This window comes from Myotis lucifugus, unplaced genomic scaffold, assembly GCF_000147115.1.
Source record: "Myotis lucifugus unplaced genomic scaffold, Myoluc2.0 scaffold_117, whole genome shotgun sequence".
Taxonomy (NCBI): domain Eukaryota; kingdom Metazoa; phylum Chordata; class Mammalia; order Chiroptera; family Vespertilionidae; genus Myotis; species Myotis lucifugus.
Window position 1 is genome coordinate 1,592,528 of NW_005871165.1, and position 26,729 is coordinate 1,619,256.

The following is a 26,729-nucleotide window of genomic DNA, read 5'->3' on the forward strand; positions in this document are numbered from 1 at the left end:
ACCCTCTCACAGTCCGGGAGCCCTTGGGGGATGTCTGACTGACAGCTCCTGTGTTGAGCATCTGCCCCCTGGTGGTTAGTGTGCGTCATAGGGACCGGTCATTCCACCATTCGGTCAATTTGCATATTAGCCTTTTATTATATAGGATAATGAACAGTTAAAAACATATCAATTCCTAACAATGAAAGATTAAGTATCTTATGGCACATCAATGTTACGGATACTTTACCTTTGTTAAAAATGGTACATATAAAGTCTCAGTTATGCAAAATGAGTAAGTTTGAGAGATCTGCTGTTCGGCATTGTGCCTGTTGTTAAAAACACTATATTGTACACTTGAAATTCTGTTAAAGTAGCTCTCACGTTAAGTGTTCTTACCACATTAAAAAAACGGGCATATACACAACTATGTAAATTATATATAAAACCACGTACACTTGGAGAAGTAGAACATCATATGTGCACAACTTCCAACTATGCAAACCATACAAAGGCACACAGGTAAAAATTGGAATTAGATTTAAAGTTATAAACAGAGATCACAATTAATTATATCCCCTTTTTCCATCAAATTAATTGTGTATGATGACATTTTTTAAAAAGTGAAAATAGCAGATAAAGGGAAAGATAGTATAAATGGCACGGGGAGTTTAACCTGCACAGAGAAAGCCTGGTTCTTATGCTCAGTGAGAAATCAGTGTCTGGGCGCTTCTGGGGTCAGGCTCCACCACACTCTCCCCACTCAGGCGGGCTGATGGATCGCTCCAACAGAACCAGGCAAGCAGAACCAGACAGGGGTCAGCAGATTCTCACCACCGGGACCATATTCCATTTCTATCTGAGATATGTCCAAAGACCTTCACAGCAGGCTTTAACGTCGACTTTTCCCCAGAGCTATGTCTACGCTATCAGATAAATCTGAAAATAATCATATACTTTGCAGACTTGCTCCATCTCTACCAGTACTATTGCTGCTTAAGGTTCACAATTACATGTTACAACATCAGTCCTTCTCCACTGAGAGTACACAAGTAGATGACAGTAGCATGCTAATTAGTGCCTTAATCCCTGCTCAAAGCAGCACAGTTTAAAAAACAATTCTGGCAGTTTGCACATTAGAATATCAACAAAAACCTTTACAGGATATAAATTGCTGCTGTAAACATTAGTTTATGCCACCACAGGATCCTTACTTTAGTTAAAATTCAGCTTAGCTGACATTAAAATGGAGTGTCAGGTTCTAGCAGCTTTCTAATTGCAAAGAAAAAAATAAGCAATTAAAGCAATATATGAAAAAAAAACAGTATACATACTTAGAGGAGCTACTTCTCAGACAGTTGTGATATGGGAAATAAAATCACTAAAGCCAACAATCCAAAGTTAGGTGGGTGGGCATCCGATTCACCATAAAACCTCTTTATTTTTCACACGTCCATTTAATGCTATGAATTCCAGTGGTGGTGGGTGAAGGGCACAGGTTAGTATTTATGTATTAAAGGTCTGACCGACATTGAACACAAGAGGTTACTTTATCATTCCTAAATACTACAATTCAGTTTCCACACCTGTTATAATTTAGCAGACGTTTATTCATGTTGACCATGTGCCCAGCTCCAGGATATAGAAAAGGATGAATAAGACAATGTCCCTAACTTCAGGGACCCAGGCTGGGCTACAGGACAGCCCTATCAAGCGTGAGATCCCACTGAGTCCTTCTACCTTTGGGATGACAGAACACAAGGTTCATTTCTCCTCCCACTCAAGTTTCCACTATCATAAGGGGCTACTAAAATATTCCTTATAATAAAAGGATAAAGGGGGCATGGAGGCATAAGAGCGGAGCACAGGAGGGGGCCCTCAACAAACAGATATTATAACAGATCTCTACAAAAGCAGGTGCCAAAAGAAGCAGGGAAAAGGTAGTCCAGGAGTACACCCATGGCCCAGGAAGGAGTTGACCTGCTCTGCAGACACCCAGACAGACTCAGGGTGCAGGACACCAGGACAGACGATGAGATGCAGGGCTGACACTGAGGATGGACCGACTGCCTTCTCCTTTCCCCCACCTTCCTAAACCTAGGACCAAATTATCAGGTTTCTGGACCTCAGGCTAATAGAAGACAATTTCCCCAAATTGAAAGATGTAATTCTTTTTTTTTTTTTTTTTTAGCCAGTAACCTATTTTATTAACACATAAACCATACAACCCTGACTTCAGCGAATTAATCTTGTAGTCAATGGCCAATCCCAATAATTCTCTGGGGCCCTTTGAGAGGCTCTCCCTCCTACTCTCAGGGAAGAGGGAAGAGAACACGAGAGCACAGAACTACTCCTCAAAGAAGGTGAACTCCTCCGTGTCATCTCTATGCTGCAGCTCCACCCTCTGCTCTGGCTTTTCTCCAACATCTTCCATGAGTTGCTCAAGGTCCAGGTCACTGGAGGCTTCATCGTCAGAAGGGAAGCTTCCAGCCTCCTGTAGCTCTTGGGGTCCAGGCTCTCCTTTCCCTGAGGCAGGACAGGCCCTGTGATGAGCTGGTAGGTTCAGGCCCTCTGACACCATTAGAACCTCTTTTTCTTCAGACAAGCTGGTTACCAAAGCCTTGCTTTGGGGAGCTTTAAATTTTTTCTCAGGACCTGGCTGGTCAGGATCTGAATTCCCATGCACTTTTTTCCTTCCCATTATGGGTACAGGAGCAGCTGCAGGTTCATTTCCAAGAGATCTCTTCACTGACTTCCCTTGCTGAGTCCCATCTCGTCCATCTGCTATGCCTCTTGCCTTGGGGGGTTTTGTCTGAATTTTGGCTGGCTTGGGACTGGGCAAAGTTGGGTCTTTTTTCTCTCCCTCCTCTTCCTCCTTCTCCAAGTCTGACTCTTCCTCTTCTTTCTCCAAGAAGTAATCTGGGCTCTTAGCCCCAGTGAGCATTAAGTCTTTTCCTTCCCCATTATTGTCAGATCCACTGTATCTGCTCCAGAAACCAAACAATTTAACCCGCTCCTGAATACCGATCTGTTCTGCCTCCTGAGCCATTATCATGGCTGCCCCCAGTTTCTGGCTGCAGTCCTTGTTTCTGCACTTTTTCACTCCAGCTAGCTCCAGAGACAGCTCCTGAAAGTTCTTTAGCATATTGACTGGGATCCAAGCACGAGAGACTGTTTCTCCAAAAAATGTCACATGGTACTTAGACGGCAAGGAATCAAGATGAGAAGCAAAAAGAAAATATTCCCCCAGGTCAGGGTCAGATTCTACCATGCCTGGCCACCAGGGGTAACCATATTGCTTGGCCCAGATGATGGATCCTGGGATGTAGGAGGCATAGGCCACATCACTTTCATGCCCTATCCAGGTCTCCTCAGGGATATCACAGTGATTGTACTCCAAGTCTGTATTCTGGTCACAGGACCAATTATCTGGAAGGACTGAGGGGTCAGCGTTCCCATGAAGCCGCCTCCATTTCCCACAGTTTGGGGAGGAACACTGGACCCAGACTAGACACTGACCAAAACCACTTTCCTCTCCTTTTTGTTGGTCCCTGATCTGAGCATGATCCTGAACCATTTTCTTCAGTTGGTCTTTCTGTTTATGCTCATGTCCTCGCTGGGCTTTCTTCATTTTCTCATCTTGAGCTTTTTTCTTTCTTCTCCTTAAGGAGAGTTTACTGAATTTCTTCTCAGATGATGCAAGATCTGGCTGGTCTGGCTTAGATGGGATTATTCCATCTTCCTGAGAGGCTGAAATCTCTAGAATATGAGGTACCGTTACCCACTCTCTATCAGCATTATCATTATCAGTAGTAGAAGAAGCAATTCCTGGTTCCTTGTCTAACTGGGTATGTCTTATGGGCTGGGCACAGGAAGTCTCATAAGCCATACCCAAGCACTCTTGGAGGGACTTCTGTAGAACAATCTGGACAATCTCCTCAAACTCTTCATCGGTAAGATTTGATTTTTCCTTTTCTTTCTTCTCTGCTTGCTTGTTGTCTTGAACCTTTACTTTTTCTCCTGATCACTGCATGGACCATTCACTGTGGTTGCTTCCTCCTCCTTCTTCTCTAACTTGGCCTTTAGCAGGTTTGGTCCGGCCTCTGCCTCCAGGGAACTGATCCCCAGAGTCTCCTCTTTGTGTGAGTTAGGGTTATAGGGCATCAGGCTATGCACTTTTTGTGCAGGTGGGATAAAGGGTTTTTTTGATCCTTTCCCATACTCTTCTTTACTCTGCAATGTTGTCATCATTCAGCTCAGAAGCTACACTTTTTTTGTGCTCTTCTGGAGCGAGGAACAGAGAGAACTACTGCAACAATTCTGCAAGCCCCTCCAACCTCGACCCACTTTTCCCGCCACCAAGAAAAGGCACGAGGCCACGCGTAAGCTCCACAGTTCCCTCCAGCGGCGAACTCTCAGTCAAGATGTAATTCTTTTCATTGCAATGACCCATCAAGTAACAAGGAAACTAAATTTTGAAGGCCTAGGCTTCAATACACTGTGTTCAGAATGTTAGGACACCAAGGATGGAGAGAAGATCCTGTTAGTTTCCAGAGAGAACAATGAAAGCACCTACCAAAAATGAAAAGCCAGATGGCATCAGACTTCTCATTAGAATCACAATGACTAAAAGACAATGAGCAATGCCTTCTGGTTCCAATGGGAAATTATTTTCCCAAGTCATATCTAGTCTATCTTATAATCACCAGGACAGTGATAAAGACATCTTCAGACTTGCTTGGGCAGAGTAAAGACATTAGACATGCATGAACTAATCATGCAAGCCATTTACTTTTCATTCACCCTTTCTCAGGAAATTATTTGAAAATTTGCTCAAGGCTACATGGTAAACAAGAAAGAAAATAAAGTTATTCCATTCCAACAACTGGATTCAGCCAAAGAGCAATGAGGGTGGTGGTCCTGGGTGACAGCTGTGTAGCCGATCCAGGGCCGATCACCCAAAGGGCAGCAGCAGGCAGACAGAGCAATCAGAAACCCCTAGTCACAGCAGAGTTTCCACACACCTGATACCATCCCTGAGACCTGGAGACACTGGGTAAGCATAACAAGGTGGTAGAAGCAGACCAAAAAGAGTAGAAATTTATAGGAGTGGAAATCCTTACAGAAAAAGAAATATAATCATAATATTCTACTTGGCTCCTCAGTGAACAATATTTACTTGGTCATCATAATGTAAACATTTTTATTGATTATCAACTTTTTAAATTTATGATATAAAAGAATCACTGAAGACACTTATGAGTCAAGAAAAGAAGGTTAATTTATCCGCACTGATACTACATAGAAAAGGGCACATGTTGAAGGTTGGGATAAGAGAGAAAATGGGAAGAGTTGAGAAAGTGTAGAGGTGTTATTGATGTCCATCCATAGCTGACAACACAAAAAGCAAAGACAGTTGAAAGCTTAAAGTTAAGAACTTTACCAAACCAGGAATTAAAAATAGTGATAGCCTATTATGGCTCAGTGGTTGAGCTTTGACCCATGAACCAGGAGGTCACAATTTGATTTTTGATCAGGGCACATGCCCGGGTTTCGGCCTGATCCCCAGTAGGGTGCATGCAGGAGGCACCTGATCAATGATTGTCTCTAATCATTGATGTTTCAATCTCTCTCCCCTTCTCTGTTCCTTTCTCTGAAATCAATTGTGATATTCTGCCAACCACATCACACTGTCCACCCAGTGAGGTTACTAAGGCTTTTTCAGAGAGCTGCCACCAAGTTCTAGTTTGTTTACTCAGTCATTTGATGTGTCCTGCAGGTAGTAGACTGAGGAAAATCTACAGGACAGTCCCAGCCTCAAAATGCTCACAGGGCAGAGGAAGCCAGTGTCGGGCCAACAAGAACAGTGCATTGTAAAAAGTGCTCTGAGACAGAAACAGAGCAATGAACTCTCTAGAAGTTGTGAAAAGAGGAGCGAGAAGAAGAGAAGAGAATTATGAAGCATCATCTAGGACCCATACATGAATTTTTCCTTTCTTTATTCCTGTTAAATTTCATCATGGCAAATTTAGATCTTGGCCCTGGCCAGGTAGCTCAGTTGGTCAGAGTGTCACCACATGCACCAAAAGGTCACCTGTTTGATTCCCAGTTGAGCACATGCCCAAGGTGCAGACTCGATCCCCAGTAGGGGGCATGCAGGAGGCATCCCATCAATGTTTCTCACATTGAGGTTCCTCTCTCCCTCTCTCTCTAAAATCAATAAACACAAATTTAAAAAACAGCATTTAAAAATAAAAAAAGAAAGTACAGGAAAGTCCTGCAAATCCAATCCAATCTGGACATTCACTCCAAGTTGATGATGGATATGGCCATTTGACTAGTTATTTGCACCTTGCATGTATTTCTCCATTTGACTATCATGATAAACAACTATAAACTCCATCTTCAGTCTAGCAATCCTGCCAAAGAAAGAACTGAGGTCTGACATGACTTGTTCACAGCAAACCTACATGATTGCTGACCCTCTCCAGGCCCATATAGGAGCTGCTTAATTCTTAAAACTTTCTTAATTCTTAAAACATTCTTAAAACTTGCCCGAAGTGGACATTAAATGCACCAGTATAGGTAGTAGAATCCACCCTCTTTCCATTTGAAAAAAAAGTCGGAATTTTTTCTCATTTTCATAAATGCCAAAGGTAGTTTTCTTGAACTAAGAATCTTAGTTATGAGTTTTGCCAGTATCCTGGAATATAATTTCATTAATGCTATGAGATTTTAAATCAATGAAAGCAAAATAATCTCTCCCCCATCAAGCTATGTTATTCATCACCACCATAAAAGATAAAAAATCCCAACAAGAATGGATATGGACTAAAAACAAATGTCTTCATTAAAATGGAGCCAAAAGGAATGGATAAAAAAGGAATAAGAATTCAAGGCAGCAGCATGATGCAAAAATGGAAGCTCTGTGCTTTTATTTTATTTTTTTTGAAATATACAAAAACAGCAATTTGCTTAATTGACTTAGTAACTATTTTTACTCAACATCATATATAAAAACAGCCCAAGGCCAGCAGAGGACCTGAACAGGCACTTCTCCAAAGAGGACATCCAGATGGCCAACAGACACATGAAAGGATGCTCAATGTCACTAACTGTCATAGAAATGCAAATGAAACCCACAATGAGATAATCACCTCATACCTGTCAGAATCGCTATCATCAATAAATCATCAAACAAATGTTGATGAGGTGGAGCAAAAGGAACCCTCTAGCACTGTTGGTGAGGATGCAGCCACTATACAAAACAGTACAGTGGTTCCTAAAAAAATTAAAAATAGAATTTCCTTATGACCCAGCAATTCCACTTCTGGGTATACTAGTATATTCAACAAAACCCAAAACACTAACCCCAAAATATACATGCACTCCTATATATATTGCAGCATTACTTACAATAGCCAAGATAAGGAAGCAATCCAAGTGCCCATCAATAGATAAGCGGGTAAAAAAGGTGTGGTACGTATATATTACAATGGAATATTATTTGGCAGTAAGAAAATAAAAGCTTACCATTTGCAACAGCATGGATGGACCTAGAGCAGTGATGGCGAACCTTTTGAGCTTGGCATGTCAGCATTTTGAAAAACCCTAACTTAACTCTGGTGCCATGTCACATATAGAAATTTTTTGATATTTTCAACCATAGTAAAACAAAGACTTATATTTTTGATATTTATTTTATATATTTAAATGCCATTTAACAAAGAAAAATCAACCAAAAAAATGAGTTCATAGTGTCATAGGTTCGCCATCACTGACCTAGAAGGTATCATGCTAATTGAAAAAAAATCAAACAGAGAAAGACAAATACCATATCATTTCACTTTTATGTGAAATCTGAAGAACAAAATAAACAATCAAACAAAACTGAAACAGACTTGTAGATGCAGGGAACAAACTAGCGGTTACCAGATGGGTGGGGGTCGGGTGATGGGTGATAAAAGGAAGTAAGAACTACAAATTGGTAGTCACAAAATAATCACGGGAATGTAAAGTACATAGAGAATATAGTCCATAATCCTATATAATAAATGGCTAATATGCAAATAGACCAAATGGCCGAACAACCGGTCGCTATGATTAGCACTGACCACCAGGGGGCAGATGCTCAATGCAGGAGCTGCCCCCCTGGTGGTCAGTGCACTCCCACAAGGGGATTGGCCCTCAGCCAGAAGCCCTGAGCCAGGCTCATAGCTGGTGAGTGCAGCGGCGGTAGCGGGAGCCTCTTCCACCCCTGCAGCAGCACTAAGGACGTCCATCTGAGGGCTTAGCCCACCTAAGCCCTCAGTCAGACATACCCCAAGGGCTCCGGACTGCTAGAGGGCGCAGGTTGGGCTGAGGGGATCCCCCTGCTCCCCCCTGCACAGTGCATAAATTCCATGCATTGGGCCTCTAGTATTTTAATAACTATGTGTGGTGCCAGATGAGCACTTGCATTATTGGGGGGATCACTTTATAAATTATATAACTGTCTAATCACTATGCTTACACATGACACTAATAAAAATAATGTTGGATGTCAGCTGTAATTGAGAAAAACACAAAAAACTACCCATGCCCAGCATGTGGGTGTTTGGCTCGGCTCTGTCCTTGGTGCTCTCTGCTTCTTTCTCTAAAAGCATTCAACTCTCTAAGACCCATCTACTATTTAAATGACTGCACATGTCTCTAACCTAATCTTTCCTAAGAATACTAGGCTTATATTTCCAGCTGTCTACTTGGCTTTTCTTCCTAAAGAGTCCACTTTAACCTCAAGGTCAACTTGCCCAAAGCCAAACTATCACCTTCTAAAAAAATTAAAAAGCCCCCTCTTCCCATCCCTATTTCTGTTGTTAGTGCCATTCTTTCTTCCTGTCACCCCAGCCTGAACCTAAATCATGACCACTCTTCCCTCTGGTCCATACCCAGATCAAGCACCCAGTTCTCCTATCGTCCCTCTTCGTGTCTCTTGAATAAACCCCTCCTTTAATCCTCACAATCAAAACTCAAATGCAACCTCTGATCACTCATACATCCCATCTGGTGAGCAAAGCCACCCACAGTTTAACCCTCAGGACCACCCGTTCTTATTACTCACTGTCACCAAACCACTGCACACACATTCCCAGCCAGAATGCTTTCTATAATTCAGCTCAGTAACATCTACTTAAATATTTAAATTCTTTCAATTTTTACCTCTGTCAAAGGCATAAGTACATGCAGAATGCAGGAACCAATGAGTCTACCTACATCAGACATAGAAGGAAACGGTGTCTATTAAGAGCTTATTGGGCACTTACCTGCAGGACGCTTTGCTCAGCACCCAGAGGATATGAAGAGCTGCCTCACGCTCAAGCATCTTACAGAAAAATGCATCCCATTTCCAATCAAAATAAGTTACAAACCTCTTGGACAGAAGAATCCTATTATAGGCTCAGTACGGCCTGTATCATATAATACATATATCTGAAAAGGCACATAAAACTTGATTGTTTTCTTTAATATATATTAAACTCACTCTAAAAAAATAAGAGCTACCTAATGGGCATAAATTCATTTCATACAATTCAAATGACCTTTGATCTTTAACCTTCATCTTTATGTCTGAGATGCCTTACTTTTCAAGAGAGATTCTTATCTGAGATGTTTGTGAATTTTGCTTTAAAGAAACAATTTAAATTAGAAGAATATTCATAGATCCTTCAAATTCCTTAGTCCCCAGGTTAACTCTCTCACATGGCTCCTCTGAATGATGATGGGATGACAGAACCAGATGCACCTGCTCATGGAGCGGCCTGGAGAATCCACAAGCTACAGAGCAGCTCTTGTCAGCGCCCACTGGCAAGGACTTCCTCTTCTTTCAGGTAAAGAGCTATCCATCAGAGCTCTCTCCCCTCCACCCCCCAGTGTTCTAGAAAAGCAATGCAGTGTTTGCCAACCACGATAAATGTCATCTAAGAATTATTTAACCATCTTCATATTAATCACCCCAGCATTCTCTAATTAATATTTTATTCAGGAGCACCGAGGAAGTATCACATGCCAGGAAATCCATCTCAAATCCATCCCAGCCTGACTTTAAAATGCCACAACATGTTACTGTGGACTGCGGTATGATTAATGGGACTACAACCAAACCAACACCTTTCTTCGGCAATTCAGGAATGAAAGATTATAAACTCCTGGAAAACATAGTGTTCCATGGTTCTTTATACACAGAGAATACATGACAAACTTTATCAAAGCGGTGGGGTGGGTCTGGGGGGTGTTGACAAATTGTGCATGCAGTGTAAGACAGCACCCTAACACTGTCCTGAAGTTCTTAGGCATGTGGGAGGGGTGCCTCGCCCTATTCTCAGCTGTCCCCAATACCAGCTCCACAAACAGAAAGCAAAAGTCACCCAGTGCAAGCAGACATAAATAGAAGACATGAATATTTCCCCTCCTAGAAACAGACACGGATGTTTCCAGACGGGAGGCATTCTTCTTTACACCGGGGCAATCCTCGCATGCTAGTATTGAAGAGTTCTTCCAAATGTATCCAAATAATATTATTTTAACTATTCTCACAAGGACATCATGCACAAAACCTCAACATTAACAAGAGTGAAGGATAAATATTAACAAGAACCAGGACTTACTAGGATTAAAGCTAGTCTTCATGGTTGCAAGGGAAAAAATGCCTGATGCAATTAAGGGTCTCCCATGACTAAAAAAGCAGCATTTTCACACTGCAGTGTCAATAGCCACCATAAACACCTTTATGTTTAGGTTGAAACCTTATAGACCAATTACAATTAATAAAGAGATTGAAAATGTATGACTCCATCAGACTGTGAGTTCCTTGAGGCTCATAGTTGATCCCCATTTCCTAGCATGCTGAATAAACAAGCAATCCAATCTTCTTCTGAATGAACAAATTATTAATAAATATATTAAATACCGTTTACCAAGCCTTCCAGGTGACTGTGTATAAAGATCAGTATAAAGATGGTAACTGAAACTAGAGAGTAGATGAGATTACCCAGAGAAAGTGTAAGGGGTCTGAGAAGAGGGCCTAGGAGAGCCCGGGGAACACTGTTTAAGAGAGGGGCAGAGGAATGTACAATGCCAGTCTTTAATAACTATTAAATAACAGCGTGCCCATCATTTAAAACCTCCTATGAACCAATCGAACTTCTTTACAAACTTCAGAAATACTTTGCCAATAAGTAAACATGAGTAAATTATGATGTTTTCTATACTGTTTTCTGATAAAACTAAGGAGATCTTTTGTTGGTTTGTTAAATATGCTTTTATTGATTTTAGAGAGAGCAGAAGGGAAAGAGAAACATCAATGACAGAGAACCATGGATCAGCTGCCTCCTGCACGCCCTCTATGGGGATCTAGCCCGCAACTGGCCATGTGCCCCAGCCAGGAATCAAGCCAGCGGCCTCTCCGTGCACGGGAGGACACTCAACCGACTGAGCACACCGGCCCGGGCTGAGGAGGTCATTTCTATGTCATTTGGTTTCTATGTCATTGGTTGTGCAGTTGAGGCAATTTAGTCTTTACGACAGTTGAAGACATTACCAACCTTCATTCAGCAAACACTTCTTGCTCGGTGTCGGCACGATGCTACTCTGAGCAATGCGATGATGACAAAGACACGCGTGCACCTACCTCCACAGAACAGCTTGATGGATGAGACTAACAGTCCCGCAAACATGCAGCTGTAGTTGGATCGGTAAGTACATGATGAATATGCTGGGAGGAATGCAGGGATGCTCACATTGCAAAAGTCTGCTTTACTCCACTTCACTTTGACTAAAGACCTATGTTAGTACCTGTTTTCGCTATTCTGAAGAGACTTTTTGCATATATATATATATATATATATATATATATATATATATATATATATATAAAGGCAAAAATAGCGTTTGGCATTTGGTTTGCAGGGCGCCTACAGAGGCCACAAGCACCCCAGCAGGCATGCCACCTCGGCGCTCTTTCCTGGGGAACTGCCCTCAGCGTTTCAGCAGCAAGACAGCACAGCTCTGCACTGTGCCTGTGAGCCTAGGCTTTATCTCCATTTATTTTGTACATCGTCAACAAGATGTGTCCTCAGGTAACGGCTTCTTCGCGTTACAGGTTTGGGACTCCTGCACCGGTCGCAGGGGAAGCACGCGGGAGGCAGCGCCTAATCCAGAGCTGACCGCTCGGAGAACAGTGGAAACGACTTATAAACGGAAAACCAAAGAACTAAATAAGAATTTCTAGGCAAAATGAAAGCGAAGACTGCCTGCGGAGGTAGCAATCCAGCGTCAAGGCCTGGAGGTAAGAACACAAAGGCTGCAGGCTGCATACAGTTTATGGGAGCTGGGGTGGAAGGTTAGGGGGTGAGGACAGTGAGCACTGAGGTTGGAGAGAGAAGCAGAAGTCTGATTATGAAGGATCTTGTAAGCTACACTAGGGAGTCGAAATTTTATGCTGAAAGCAGTGTCAAATAACTATAATAAATGGAGCCACCTTCACACGGAGCCGGAGCTGCCATGCCAGAGAAACTGTCTGGCATGTCTTATGCCTCAAACCTTTGGGATGTTATTTCAGGGCAAATTAAGCTTGGGCCTGGGCCTAGAGCAACCTTGTGCCCTAAAGAACTGTTTGCAAAGATAACAGGAAAGCCATTATTATGACTACTGGGCTGAAAGTTACAAACATTATTTAGAATTAACATCACTGTTTATGTTATCTGCGCCAATAGGAAGGCTTTCCTTCTACTACTGTACTACTGATGCACTGTTCCCTTCCCTTTCTCCTAAACAGCCCTTGCCTTTGTCTTCTAATCTGACCATCCCTTGGGCTTCTGCTTGAATCAGTGTGTCCCGAATAGCTTTTCTTTGATCTCAAATAAATGCTTGTTGTCTTTCCTTTGAAAGGCCTTTTTATTTTAATGTTAACAGCAGTAGGCAGCTCTTGTTTTTGAGGCCTACATGGGAGAAGTCACTTCATCAGATCGCTCAAGTTATAACATAGAGACTACCTTGAACAGTGGTTCTCAACGCATGGTGCCCAGATCAGCAGCCTCCAGAACCCCTGGGAACATGTTGGAAACGTAAGTTCTGAGCCCCATTCAGACATATAGAATTAGACACAATCTGTGTTTTAACAAGCTTTCCAGGTGACTGTGTATAAAGATCAGTATAAAGATGGTAACTGAAACTAGAGAGTAGATGAGATTACCCAGAGAAAGTGTAAGGGGTCTGAGAAGAGGGCCTAGGAGAGCCCGGGAAACACTGTTTAAGAGAGGGGCAGAGGAAGAAGACCCAAGAAAAATAAGACCAAGAGGGAGAAGCCAGGTGCTAAGAAGCAAGTCAGGAGAATGTGGGGCTGTGGGAGCCAAAGGCAGATACTAACAAGGTCAAGTCTGTTGATAAGTCAGGTAAGACAAGGACTGAAAAGCATCTCTCTTGAATTTAGCAATGAGAAGGTCATAGGTGACTTGGGCAAAAACAGTCTTAGTGAGGTGGTAGGGCTTAAAACCAGACTACAGAGAGAAAGGAAGGGGACAGGCACTGGAAGAGGCTAAGAGATAGAGGGAAAATATCTTTAAATAGGAGAAGACTTGGTCGTGTTCAAATGACAGTGAAAAGGAGCCACCAGAGGGAATAACTGGCAGAATCAACTCTCAGGAGGTAGAAGGGATGTGGTGCATGAGATTAGCCTTGGACAGAACCAGATTCATCTCAGCCATTGTCACAGCACGAAGAGGCAAAGATGGGTGTGGGTACTGGTGTGTTTGTAAGTTTGGGGAGAGAATTCTTATTGAAGGGTTTCTATTTCCTCTGTCAAATAAGAGGAAAGATCATCTGCTGAGTCAGAGGAGTGTGGTGGTGGGCATACATGTAGCGCTAGAGACGGCCCGCATTACATGGGACAGAGCTGAAAGCTGGGAAGTGAGCTGGGGGAGTGTGGCACTGATCCACAGAGATGATGGTGGCCTACCAGTCACACAGTGGCAGTGGGAACACAGGTGAAGATGGGTCACAGAGATATGATGGAGGCAGGATGACTGAGAGTTGCTGATTGGAATGTTTAGATACTGCACAGATGGGACAGGGAGCAGGCGCCTGTGTCCGTGAAAGAGGATAACAATGGTTCCTGGGACAGCTGAGGAGAAAATATATGTGAAGAGTGTGGACTGGTACTTAAGGAAGTGCAAAACTAACCATAGCTGTGTAATTATTTTGATCTTATAGAAGAATACTTTGAATACAATAAGACTCAGATTTATCGAATGTGACTGATTGAATAAATGAACAAATGAATGAGGCTGAGTAAAGATAGAAGTGAACTATATACTTTCTCCAATGTGAATATTGAAGTTATTAGATTAGACAGTGACTTCGCTATTCTTTATTTTTTTGAATGGGAGTGAGGGATTGTCTCATAAAAATAGGTTTGAAGAATTAGTATTTAAAGAAATGAATCATGCTACCTCTCCTTTACTTCAATCCCACCTTCTTTCCTTGTGAATAAAATCTGATGCTACTTCCCCATCTGAATACCCCAGACACACAGTCACACTCAACTTCCTGCTCAGCTCCCATCCCACAGTGTCCAGTCTTCTCTCCATCTGCCCATCCCATTGGCTCTACCTGGCACATCCCCCTCCTCCTCCGGGCCTCGCCACCTCCTCCTCATGCTTCAGGACTCAGCATAACTTCATGCTTCTAGGAAGCCTGCCCCACCCCTGAGACCCCATTGGGTGCCTTTCTTAGATGCTACTGTAGCACCTAATGACTGTTCTCTTCATTACGCTCCCTGTCTAAATGGGGCACAAGGACTATAGTCCATCCACCATTACCTACACTCTCTGAATGTCGCCTCCCCCCCAGTCCCTGTGCCAGTGCCCTCCTTCCAGCTTTCATGGCCTCCACCTGCACCAGGCCCTACTACCAGCCCCCAGCCTCTAAGCCCAACTCACACGGCCACCTCTCCTCCAAGGGCTTCTCAGGGCTGCCTTGGTTAGCACTTGTCTCTTTTCCCTTCCTTTTTTTCTAACTGCAGCAAATATATAACATAAATTTTGCTATTATAACCATTTTAAGTGTCCAATTCAGTGGCATTAATTATATATTAATTATAATGTTGTGCAACCATTACCACTATTTGCAAAATCTTTTCATCACCCCAAACAGACACTCGGTACCGATTAGGCAATTAACTTCCTCCATGTCTGGCCTCTTTAGTCTACTTCCTGTCAAGGACAGCAACTATTGTCTGTCTTTATAAATTTGCCTATTCTAGAAATGTCATGAAAATGGAATCACACAATATCTGTCCTTTTGTGTCTGACTCTTTCACATAGCATCATGTTTTCAAGGCTCATTCATGTTGTAGCATATATCAGAACTTCATTCCTTTATATAGCTAATATTCCACTGTACATATATACCACATTTTATTTACCCATTCGTCTGTTGATGGACACTTGAGTTGTTGCCACCTATTGATTATTGTGAATAATGATGCAATGAACATCAATGTACAAGTATGTGTTTGAGTTCCTTTCTTCAATTTCTTTTGTGTAGATGCCTAGTTGTAAAATTTCTGGGTCGTACAGTAATTCTGTGTGTAGCCATTTGAGTGATACCTATGTCTCTTCTGATAAATATAAGTCTCACACCTACATGTAGAACTGAAATGCTGCCTTCCCCCATGCCCCACACGTACTCAGTTATCTTTAGGGAACATGCAAAGCCTTGGCCCAGCCAGCGCGAGTGTTCATGGTCTGGCCCTTATTCCTCTTTTTCCATCTCATCTCCCTCCTATCCTGCGCTCTAGCCATGGTGAATCCCTGTGATTTCCGCATGGCTGTGCCTCTGTGCATGCCAGCTCTGCCCTTTATTTCTTTTACTTTGCCCGCTCTTTTTGGAAGAAACTGTTCAAGGCTTCCTGGACATGGTCAGGTCTCCCAAAGTATCCTCTAGGGCGATATGCAAATTAACTGCCAACCAAGATGGCGGCTGGCAGCCAGGCAGCTGAAGCGAACAGGAGGCTTGCTTGCTCCAGTGATGGAGGAAGCCAAGGTTCCCTGCCTGCCGCTGCCGGCCTCTGAGCTGCACTCTAAGCAACAATGTTGCAATTATAGAAGCTAAACAAACCCCAGAAACCTGCTTTCAGCCAGCCGGGCCTCAGAGCTGGAGCTGCAACAGTGTTTCAATTATAGAAGCCAAACAAACCCAGATACCTGCTTTCAGCAGCCGAGGCCTCAAGCTGGAGCCGGGCCTCAGAGCTGGAGCCGGCTCTCAGCTCCAGTGACAGCCATAGAAGGTAAATAAATCCCAGAATAAAAAAAAAAGAAAAAAAGGGAGAGGTTGGGAGCTTCAGTCACCCGCCAGCCTGAAAACGGCCCTCAGCCCCTCACCCAGACTGGCCAGGCACCCCAGTGGGGACCCCCACCCTGAAGGGGGTGTGACCAGCTGCAAACAGCCATCATCCCCTCATCCAGGCTGGCCAGGCACCCAAGCGGGACCCCCACCCTGATCCAGGACACCCTTCAGGGCAAACCAGCTGGCCCCCACCCGTGCACCAGGCCTCTATCCTATATAGTAAAAGGGTAATATGCAAACTGACCCTAACAGCAGAAGGACTGGGAATGACTGGTCACTATGACACACACTGACCACCAGGGGGCAGACACTCAGTGCAGGAGCTGCCCTCTGGTGGTCAGGGTGCTCTCACATGGGAGGAGCTCTGCTCAGCCACAAGCCAGGCTGATGGCTGCCAGTACAGTGGTGGTGGTGGGAGCCTCTTCTGCCTCCTCAGCAGCGCTAAGGATGTCTGACTGCAGTTTAGGCCTGCTCCCCGCTGGCAAGTGGACATCCCCCGAGGGCTGCCGGGCTGCCAGAGGGATGTCTGATTGCCATCTTAGGCCCAATCCCCCGGGGAGAGGGCCTAAGTCAGCAGGTGGTCATCCCCTGAGGGTCCCAGACTGAGAGAGGGCACAGGCCGGGCTGAAGGACCCCCCTCCCCCCCGAGTGCACAAATTTTTGTGCACCGGGCCTCTAGTATAAAATAAATATCAAAAATATAAGTCTTTGTTTTACTATGGTTGCAAATATCACAAAATTTCTATATGTGACATGGCACCAGAGTTAAGTTAGGGTTTTTCAAAATGCTGACACGCCGAGCTAAAAGGTTCTTAATGTTTGCTCTAGGCAAACATTAAGCATTCCGAATTGTTCAAAAGGGTTAAATCCACTTTGGCCTCTCTCATCTCACATACCCTGGCATCAGCCAATACTACATTATATGAAAGTTCAAGAAAGTTTGAAAACAAACCGTTATTGGCATAAAATTTCAAGGTTAAACAGACTACAGTGGTTGCCCAAAGGAAGTTTCATCTATTTAGTGTAAAAAATTCAAGTGTGAATATGTTCGGTTGATCAGTTGAACCACTACTGAATACCATATTCAACATTCATGTGACCACAAATGTCTCAAGAACAGGGATTACATCTTTCTAATTTAAATTTTTCCATTATGACATATAACACACAGAGAAGAATGCATAACACCAAAATAGATGCTTTTTTGAATTAACATAATTAAAAAAACAAGTAACCTAACTTAAGAACTATAATATTGTTAGCCCCAAAAAGCTTTTCATGTAACCTTCCCAAATTACAACACCTTCCCTTCAGACACTTATCTTTAAGAGGTTCTATATCTTTGAAAAATGGAGCTCCATCTGAGTTAGGCAACGAAAAGTTTATGACAGAATAAAGCGAAGTTCAATTTTTATACTGTGAGATCTCATGGTATGTCATCAACAAATGTGTTAGGTGATGCTTAGTTCACAAGTCTGCATTTTACACCCTCTTCTGTTTCATCTACCAAAATAATTACAATTAGTATTAGTAAAATGTCATACTTTTAAGTCTTTGCTAATTTCATTTTGGCATTCATAGAGTTCACTGGAAAAAAATTCTGGTTTGCTTATTTATCTTCAGCTGTGTGTGTGTCTGTGTGTGTGTGTGTGTATCAGCTTTATTAAAATATAATTCACATGCCATACAATTAACCCAGGTAAAGTGTTCAATCAATGATTTTTAATATATTCACAAAGTTTGCAACCATTGCCACAATTAATTTAAAAATATTTCATCACCCTGAAAAAAACCTCCTTACCCACTAGAAATCAGTTCCCATTTCACTCTAACCTCCTAGCCCTAGGCAACCACTGATCCATTTTTTGTCTGTATGGATTTTTCTATTCTGGACACTTAATATAAGTGGAATCATATAACTGGCTTCTTTCACTTAATGCTTTCAAGGTTCATCCATGTTGTAGAATGTCTCAGTACTTCATTCTTTTTAGTTGTGAATCATATTTCATTGTATGGATATACCCTGTTTCATTTATCCATTCATCAGTTAATGGGCCATTGAATTGTTTCTATTTTTGCTATTATTATAATGCTGCTATGAACATTCATGTACAAGTTTTTATACATGATTTTTTTTTTGATAAAGATGTATGTTTTCACACCTGGAGTAATGAAATTGCTGGTTCACATGGTAACTCTGTTTAAGATCTATTAGGCTGTTTTCCAAAGGAGCTGCACCATTTTACTGCCCACCAGCAGTGTATGAGGTTTGCAATGCCTTCCCATCATTGCTAACACTTATTCACTTATTATCTGTCTTTTTTATTAGAGCCATCTTAGTGGGTGTGAAGGGGTAGCTCATTGTGGTTTTGATGTACATTTCCCTGAGGGCAAATGGTGGAGCATCTATCCCTGTGCTTATTAACCATTGTATGTGTTGGCTCTATATTTTTCATAGCTACCCTTCATCAGATTGAGGAAATACTTTATATTTCTAGTTTATTAAGTATTTTATCATGAATGAATGTTGCATTTTATCAATGCTGTTTCTGCCTCTATTGAGAAGATAATGTGTTTTTTGATACCAGCTGTTTATGTGGGTACATAATTTTTCATACTTATGAAATCTATGTGTTTTTATTAAAAGGTTCAAATTTAAATTATTAACTATAAACTCTAAAAATTATTACTGTAATAAAAATTGTGGATTAGCATATTAGTAATATATTTATTTTGAAAGAAAATTAACTATGAATTTTATCCAGGGTCTCTTTTGAATGGTAGAAACCCTGGTGTGCGTTTTTTCCTCTACCAGTCTGATTTTTGTGGTCCTACCTTTTTAAACTACATCTTGGCTACGTCTCTTCTTTATAACAGTAACCCAAATATACACTAAAAGTTTGTGAATGCTCTGCATAAGTCCAAGGTAAACACAACACATGAATATTGCAGAAAGCAATTCAAATAAAATATAAATGGTATCATCAGAGGATCTGTGTTCAGCTGTCAGATAACCAAATCCATGCAATATTAAAGAGGGCATTGAAACGTAGGTACACTGACAGATAAATACATACCCAGGCCAAGTGGTTTTAGTAAAACCCGTGTACAACCCTTTAAATCAGTTAGCTACCTTCCAATATTTAACAAAAGCATTTGGAACAATGGGCTTGGTCTCCATGATTACACATATTCATTTTACCAAAATATGTGTACACAGAAAATAGAACCTTCCTTCCCTTGTAAAATTCAAAATCTACTTAATGCCACATACTGTGCAGAATTTTTAAAGATGTTAAAAACATGTGAAGGATATCAGACCAGTTAGCAACAGAACTTCAAAATAACTAATGTGCATGCTGAGCTTTTGGAAGCTCTACTGGCTCGGAGGCCGGTGCCAGGCAGAACCAGCAAGAACCAGATCAGGAAGAGGGTTTGTGAAGATGTGTTTACCACGGTAGAAGAGAAACATGTTAAAAGTAGCTCATCTTACAAGATCTCACTAAAAGAAACCTCAGTAACATTGAGCACATTTCTGCTATTCTATTCTCAATGTTCACATTCAACCTCTAAGTCTTAAAATACAATGAAGCAAAAAAAAAAATCATAAAAGATAACTTCAAATATATTATTTAAAATCAATTTAAGGGGCAAATTATATCTGCAAGGTATTAACCTTATTATGTATTAAATCACATATTTTCTCAAAAATACTGCTACATAATTTACTTAATTTTATAGTGTGTGTCTCCACCGTACCTCCCACAACACAAACTACTAAGATTCAGGGATGAGGGGGGAGTTCATGTTTAATTCTCCTGAGATCTTCAACATTGCATATATTGCCAGAATTTCAAATGAACTCTTTTTCGATAGAAAACAAGAAAAGGTGCTTATAAAATTACAGAGCTCTGAGCAGGAACATAGATTGCATCCTAGGAAGATGAGCCACTGCCCTCCTCATCCCAACATTATAGATCCTAACACACTGGGATTGCACCACACGAAAAGCAGTGTCCTTAAAGGGACTCTTCTTCCATAAAACACTGCACTGGCTCTCCAGTATTCAGCTTTTCCACTTGAATGAAATAAAAACCCTTTGAGAACAACAATTACAATCCCCCCATTTTTTTCTCAGGCGCACTATTGGATTTCTTAGTGCAGGCACAATGCAAATAAGGCAGGCTTCCTTTCACAGCGTGATTAATATGCAAAGACAGCCTGCTTTTTTAGTAGGATGTGAAGAACCACCAACAAGCTTTTCTAAACCCAGAGGTTTCTACAATTATTTGCACTGTTTATTTTTAAACAGAAGATTACACAATAACACCAAGTGCTGTAGCTCTAATTTGCCAGTATTTTGTAAATAATGACAATTTAGATTTTTAAATCCATTGTATCATATTTAAAGCATGGTCTACTATTGATTTCGATATATCAAATTTTCCCCCAAATCTTGGAAACTCAGTTCTATGAAACAAGATCAAAGCTATACTTTCTTTTTTAAGAAATTACACTTCATTTTTAAATAGCAAGATCTGTCTGGCACATATTGGAAAACTTAGGATTTTAAAAAAATATTATAAATTCAAAATAAGACCAAGAAATTACATTTCAATGGTAATCCATCAAACTTATATATATCTTTAAATTCCATATAAAGCTATGTTTTGATATAAAATTTGTTCAATGAAACAATGCTACAAAGAAAATGGAATATTTGTACCACAGTTTACATACATATGTACATTTAATCTCAATAAAATAATTTAGGGAGTATTTCTAATCAAGAAATTTTTACCAAGGTATCCAAGAAAATGCAAACCTGCCAGATATAACATTTGATTTTTCCTAATAGAAATTTCCCTTGTGTTATCATTACTTTAGTCCTACCTCCACCCACAAAGTTCCAATCACACAACTACCAGACATTTCCACTTAATAATAACACACACACACATTGATTGATTGATTTCAGAGAGGAAAGGAGAAGGAGAGAAAGTTAGAAATATCAATGATGAAAGAGAATCATTGATCGGCTGCCCCTTGCATGCCCCACACTGGGGATCAAGCCCACAATCCGGTCATGTGCCCTGACTGAGAATAGAACCTCCACCTCCTGGTTCATAGGTCAATGCTCAACCACTGAGACACACTGACCAGGCCCACCTAATGGTTTTAACAACAACAACAAAAATACATCAACAACTCAAATGTTTTACTCCAGATATAGATTTTTTAAATCAATGTATTAAACATCAAAATGTAAACTTAATTTTTACATTCATTTAAAAAAAGTAAAACTTCTGCAGTTATAAGATGTTAGATATGGATGAAACTTATGACTTAAAATTGAATTTCAGTCAAAAGATTTAAAATATATATATATTTGTAGGTAAATATTGTTTATGGCCTAAATCAAACTCATCTTTTCACCAACAGTCCCAAATCCCAGGATATGTGATTCTATAGGCCAATGGTGATAGATCGTGATCACCACAAATCATCAGTCTTGCTGTAAGATGCATATTAGCATCATTTCAGGGACATCAGTAAATCAGTCAAGATACCTTCTTTTCCTTGTGAAGTTCTAGTATCCAACCAGTTCAAGTCACTTCCATACCTGTGTTCTCCAGACAGTACCAGATACATAACCAGCTCCATATTTAACACCACCAAAATCAGTACAGGTTTAAATTGTTTTCTTCTTTTGTACTTTTAAACTCTGAGTTAATCAATTTGTCATTGAAAAAGAAAAGGAATGAATTTATTTGTTCTAATCTATAAATAAAAAAGAGGAATGTGAAGACTAAATAACAATGGAACTCATCATTTTAAATCTCTCGTTTAGTTTTTAAAGTATATAATTTTAAACCCACTTATCACAAAATTTTAATATTTTAAAATGCATGCATGAATTATTAAAATAATTATACATATTTATAATTTGTGTCTTCTTAAAATGCCCCCCCCTTATACTATACATTTACTGTTATGGTATTTAAATAAAATAATTTAACTGTCTATGGCTGTTAGTGATCGTTATTTTCTTAATATTGCACCAGCCAGCCAAAATACAACTCAGAATAATGTACTGATTTATCTCCCAGTGACTTTAAAAGGATCTGTTGTAAATATCTCTAGAAAACCAAATGATTAATGATTATTCAAGTTTCTTATTTAGATACAAAACCACTCTTAAATACAGAAATCAGTTGATGTGTGAAATTTTTATCTTCTAAAACAGTGGTTCTCAACCTTCCTAATGCTGTGACCCTTTAATACAGTTCCTCATGTTATGGTGACCCCCAATTTCATTGTTACAAATTGGACATAATTAAAGCATAGTGATTAATCACAAAAACAATATGTAATTATATATGTGTTTTCCGATGGTCTTAGGCGACCCCTGTGAAAGCGTCATTCAACCCCCAAAGGGGTCGAGACCCACAGGTTGAGAACCACTGTTCTAAAAAATAGTGCCTATATCTAACTTAGCTGTAAAGAAGTATAAATAATAAAAAAATTCTTTTTATGAGAAGGAAGGAAGGGGAATGAACCTCCTGCATGACTAGTTATCTTAATTGCGTCTGACTGGTAATTTAAATTCTAATTCCAAAGCCAATTCAGCTCAAAATGACCTTAAATAGTAATTTAGGGCAGTTAGCGGACTCATTTTCAATCTCTTATTGAAATATCACACACTATCCTTTTTTTTGCTTCATTATGACAGATGGTTTTCTTTAATGAAAATTTAAAATTTTGAACATGTCATGAGGAACTTTAAGTTAGATACACAAAAAGGAAATAACTTTTAGTTGTCTTTTTCTGACATTTCAGGGTTGTGTTTGGTATCATTCCACAGGAGTCAGTATTACAAATGTAACCAAAACAGTTTAGAAAATGGTCTAGAATTTTTTACAAAGCTAGTGAATACATTCATCTTGTATCTCCAACTCCTAGATCAACTACATAGAACACAGGACTTATTCCATAAATACCCAATTAACTGAATGTTTCCAGTAAATGTTCCTGCCACCCAATAAGTCTGGGACACAGCATTTGCAAATGTGTTCACAGACCTCCTCTTCTCCTGGTCACAGCTTTACTGCCAAGCCCATGTCCTTAGACCCAGGAGATGTGGCCACCCTGGAATCTTCTGAGAACTCCTTAGTTCCAAAAAGCTTCTTCAGGACTCTCTAACTGGCCCTAACTCTCTAAATTGTCAATTCCCTTGAAGTTGCCTTAACATTCATCTTCTTAGGTCTTTGCCTTTGATGAACGCCTGGAGTATTTACCTTTTCCTTTAAGAACTCTGCAGGCTTCTTTCAATCTCAAAAATTCCATACTGGAATATGTGAGATAAAAGATTTCAAAAATCGGCTTTGGCTTGTAGCAATTATGAACCCTGAAAGAGACAGGTCATCAGAGGGTTCTCACAGTCTGCTTCAAAATTAAAGCTAACACTCCCTCTCATACCACCTCCCATCAAACCACTGACTTCAACCCAACACACACACATACACACACACACACAGGCACACACTGTGAGCAACAAGAGGGTAGTGGCTATGTATCCCATCTCCCATCCTGCATTCTTCACGCTAGAAAAAGACTGTGTTTTTATTCATGGGAGAGCTTAAATCCCAGGGACTTTGTTCTTGGGGATACCAGGCATTGCTGAGGGCAGAAGTGCCCCCAAAGAAAACAGGATTAAATGAAATATTGTGTAGTGAATAAAATACTCTCCCCCCAAATAACTTCTCCAACTCAGCTTAAAGAAAGACAGTAGTCAGACTTGGATCCTATAAAATGCAAAATGTTGGATTTTCTGAAATTGACCATTCCAAGAGAAAAGGTAGGTACTAATGAGTGGAGTGGATGACCCTCACTCAAAGGCCAGCCATACAGCTTCCCCACAGCTTGTCAGTGTCTCCCTCCTAATCACTAACAGAGCCAGGATAATTATACTCAGAGCAATAAAATGAAACAATATTAAACACAAGGAAGATAGTAACACAATAAAGAGAAATTAAAAGGACAGAGATGACAAAGGAAGCAAGGACATTTTTCCAAAGTACTCAGTGATATAAAAGATGTTGCATCAAGAAATAAGAAAATTATGTTATCAAGAGACATTCAAGCAACAAAAAAAGAACTCTTGGATATTAAATTTGCTCTAGCAAAATAGAAAATGCAATAGAAAGATTGTCAAAAAGCTGAGAAAACCTCCCAGAAAGTAAAGGGCAGGGGACTGGGGGAAAAAAAGATAAATAATAGTGGAGAGAAGATAAGAAAAATTAGATAATCACTCCAACTTCTGAATAAGCGCTCCATGAAAAAAAAAAGAAAAATATCAAATAAATAATACAGGAACATTTCTCAGCACTGAGAGAACATGCATTTCTAGACTAAAATGATCCACTGAGAACCTACCCAATAAATCAAAACAGACCTACATCAAGGCACATCATTGTGAAATTTCATAACACTGTAGACAAAAGTAAGGTCCTAAAGTTTCCTAAACAAAAATTAAAGTTTCACACAAAGTATCAGGATTGAGAATATACTGGGCTTCATAACTGAAACACTAAAAGATAAAAAACAGAATAACATCTTCAAAATTCTTAGGTTAAATTATCTCTAATTTAGAGAATTATTAAGCTAATATAAATTAACTGCCACAAGCCTAGAAAACCAGCATCTACTGAAGAAGGAGAGGAAGGTCTAGGACGTATGTCCTCAGGGGAAGAAAGAAAATAATCATGTTTGAACATATCAAGAATGGATTTATACTTTAGTCTGAGAACTTGACACTTGATTAGTGATAGGTATTTAGAAGGCTAAGCAAAGGATAACTGAGGCCATTATAAACTCTAGGAAAGTCAGAAAATTACAGAAGAAAGGGAATAAAATCACAGAATTGTTCAAGGCTCATCTGTGAATAATATTTTCATGGTCATAATTGTAAACATTAAATATTAAGAGGCCAAGGTAGCCCTGGCCAGTGTGGCTCAGTTGATTTATCATCATCCAGTGCACAAAAAGGTCGCAAGTTGGATACCTGGTTGGGGCATATGCCCAGGTTGAGGGTTAAGTCCCCAGTTGAAGTGTGTGCAGGAGGCAACTAAGCAATGTTTCTCCCTCTCCCTGTCTCTTCTTCTCTCTAAAATCAATAAAAACATATTTGTAAAGAGAGAGAGAGAGAGAGAGAGAGAGAGAGAGCAAGGTAAAGAAGGTGGCAAGGGCAGTGTGTAAGAGTACAAACCCCAAAGGAAAAGTCAGTAAATAATACTGAAACCTAAAAAAATTAAGTAAGTATAAATAATATTGATAAAAATATAGAAACAGCTCAGCTAAAATGTGTAGAAAGTGTTGCTTCAGGGGCTCAAAATCAAAGGTGGGATGGTTGAAGAGGGAGGGTTAGGCAAGGGTTGGGGCAGGAGACTAATGTGTTTTGTTACAAGTAATAAAACTAACTTTTAAAACAATGTAGATATTTTATTTTGCTAAAACTAAAAATTAAATTTAAGAAAAAAGGAAGAATGACAGCCAATTCATTCCAATTGCTTGAATAGTTAGGATCTTTAATCTCAAGACATAACTAAGCAGACAAGAGAGATATTGGTTGAGCCAGCTTCTCTTAATGATAAATAAATAGCTATGGACTTCAAACCAAACTGAGAAGCTATATACAACAAAACCCTTCCATAAGAATGAAATATGAAATTTCCTTTGTCCTAAATTCTTGAGAATTAGAATGTCTCATGAGTGAATTTTCCAGATGAGGAACACTAATCACATTACCTCTTCCATTCCTGCTTGCAATTGGTGAAGCCAATGGTACCGATGTTTATGTTTGTTTTATTTTTCCAATGACTCCTTCACATCATACCTCCTTTAGTATCTGAACACGAAAGACACATGCTCAAGAAATTAATTCATATCATTGTTGCCTCCTTGAATGGGCCGTAGTTGGCTCTTCCAAATGAAGTTTAATTATGAACACCCATTATACTGCAGTATGTAATAGTCATTCCCTTGGCATTCTTTTTAAATAAATACTAAATGGCTACAGCTGATATGCTTGTTGTGTTCCTGAGCCTGCTTTTCATGATTTTTCCATCCAGTTAAGTCTTCTTACTGTCAGTATACCTGTACTAGCAGTCATGTTTCCTTGATTGTAATTAAATCTAGGAGTCTTTATAGATGTGGTAGAAACTAGGAAATTAATTAAGGATATATGGACTCTTTCTGAATAGAGGTTTAAGGGCTTACCTATGAGTCAAGTACCTTCATTTCAGTGCATGGGCTTTGTGATATCTACCTTGGCTATCAAGAGGCTAATTTCCCTGAATTCTTCATTCTTC

General features: G+C 40.2%; 2 protein-coding genes across 2 annotated transcripts in view; both read right to left on the bottom strand.

Annotated features, from left to right (window-relative positions):
- The window catches only part of NCAM1 (neural cell adhesion molecule 1), a 323,962-nt gene that overhangs the window by 282,121 nt on the left and 15,112 nt on the right, over positions 1-26,729 (bottom strand).
- LOC102433589 (zinc finger CW-type PWWP domain protein 1-like) lies at positions 2,180-4,377 on the bottom strand. The gene is given in 3 exon segments (XM_023757901.1): positions 2,180-3,990; positions 3,993-4,260; positions 4,327-4,377. Coding segments are annotated over 2 exon segments (1,902 nt in total). The 5' UTR covers positions 4,231-4,260; positions 4,327-4,377; the 3' UTR covers positions 2,180-2,326.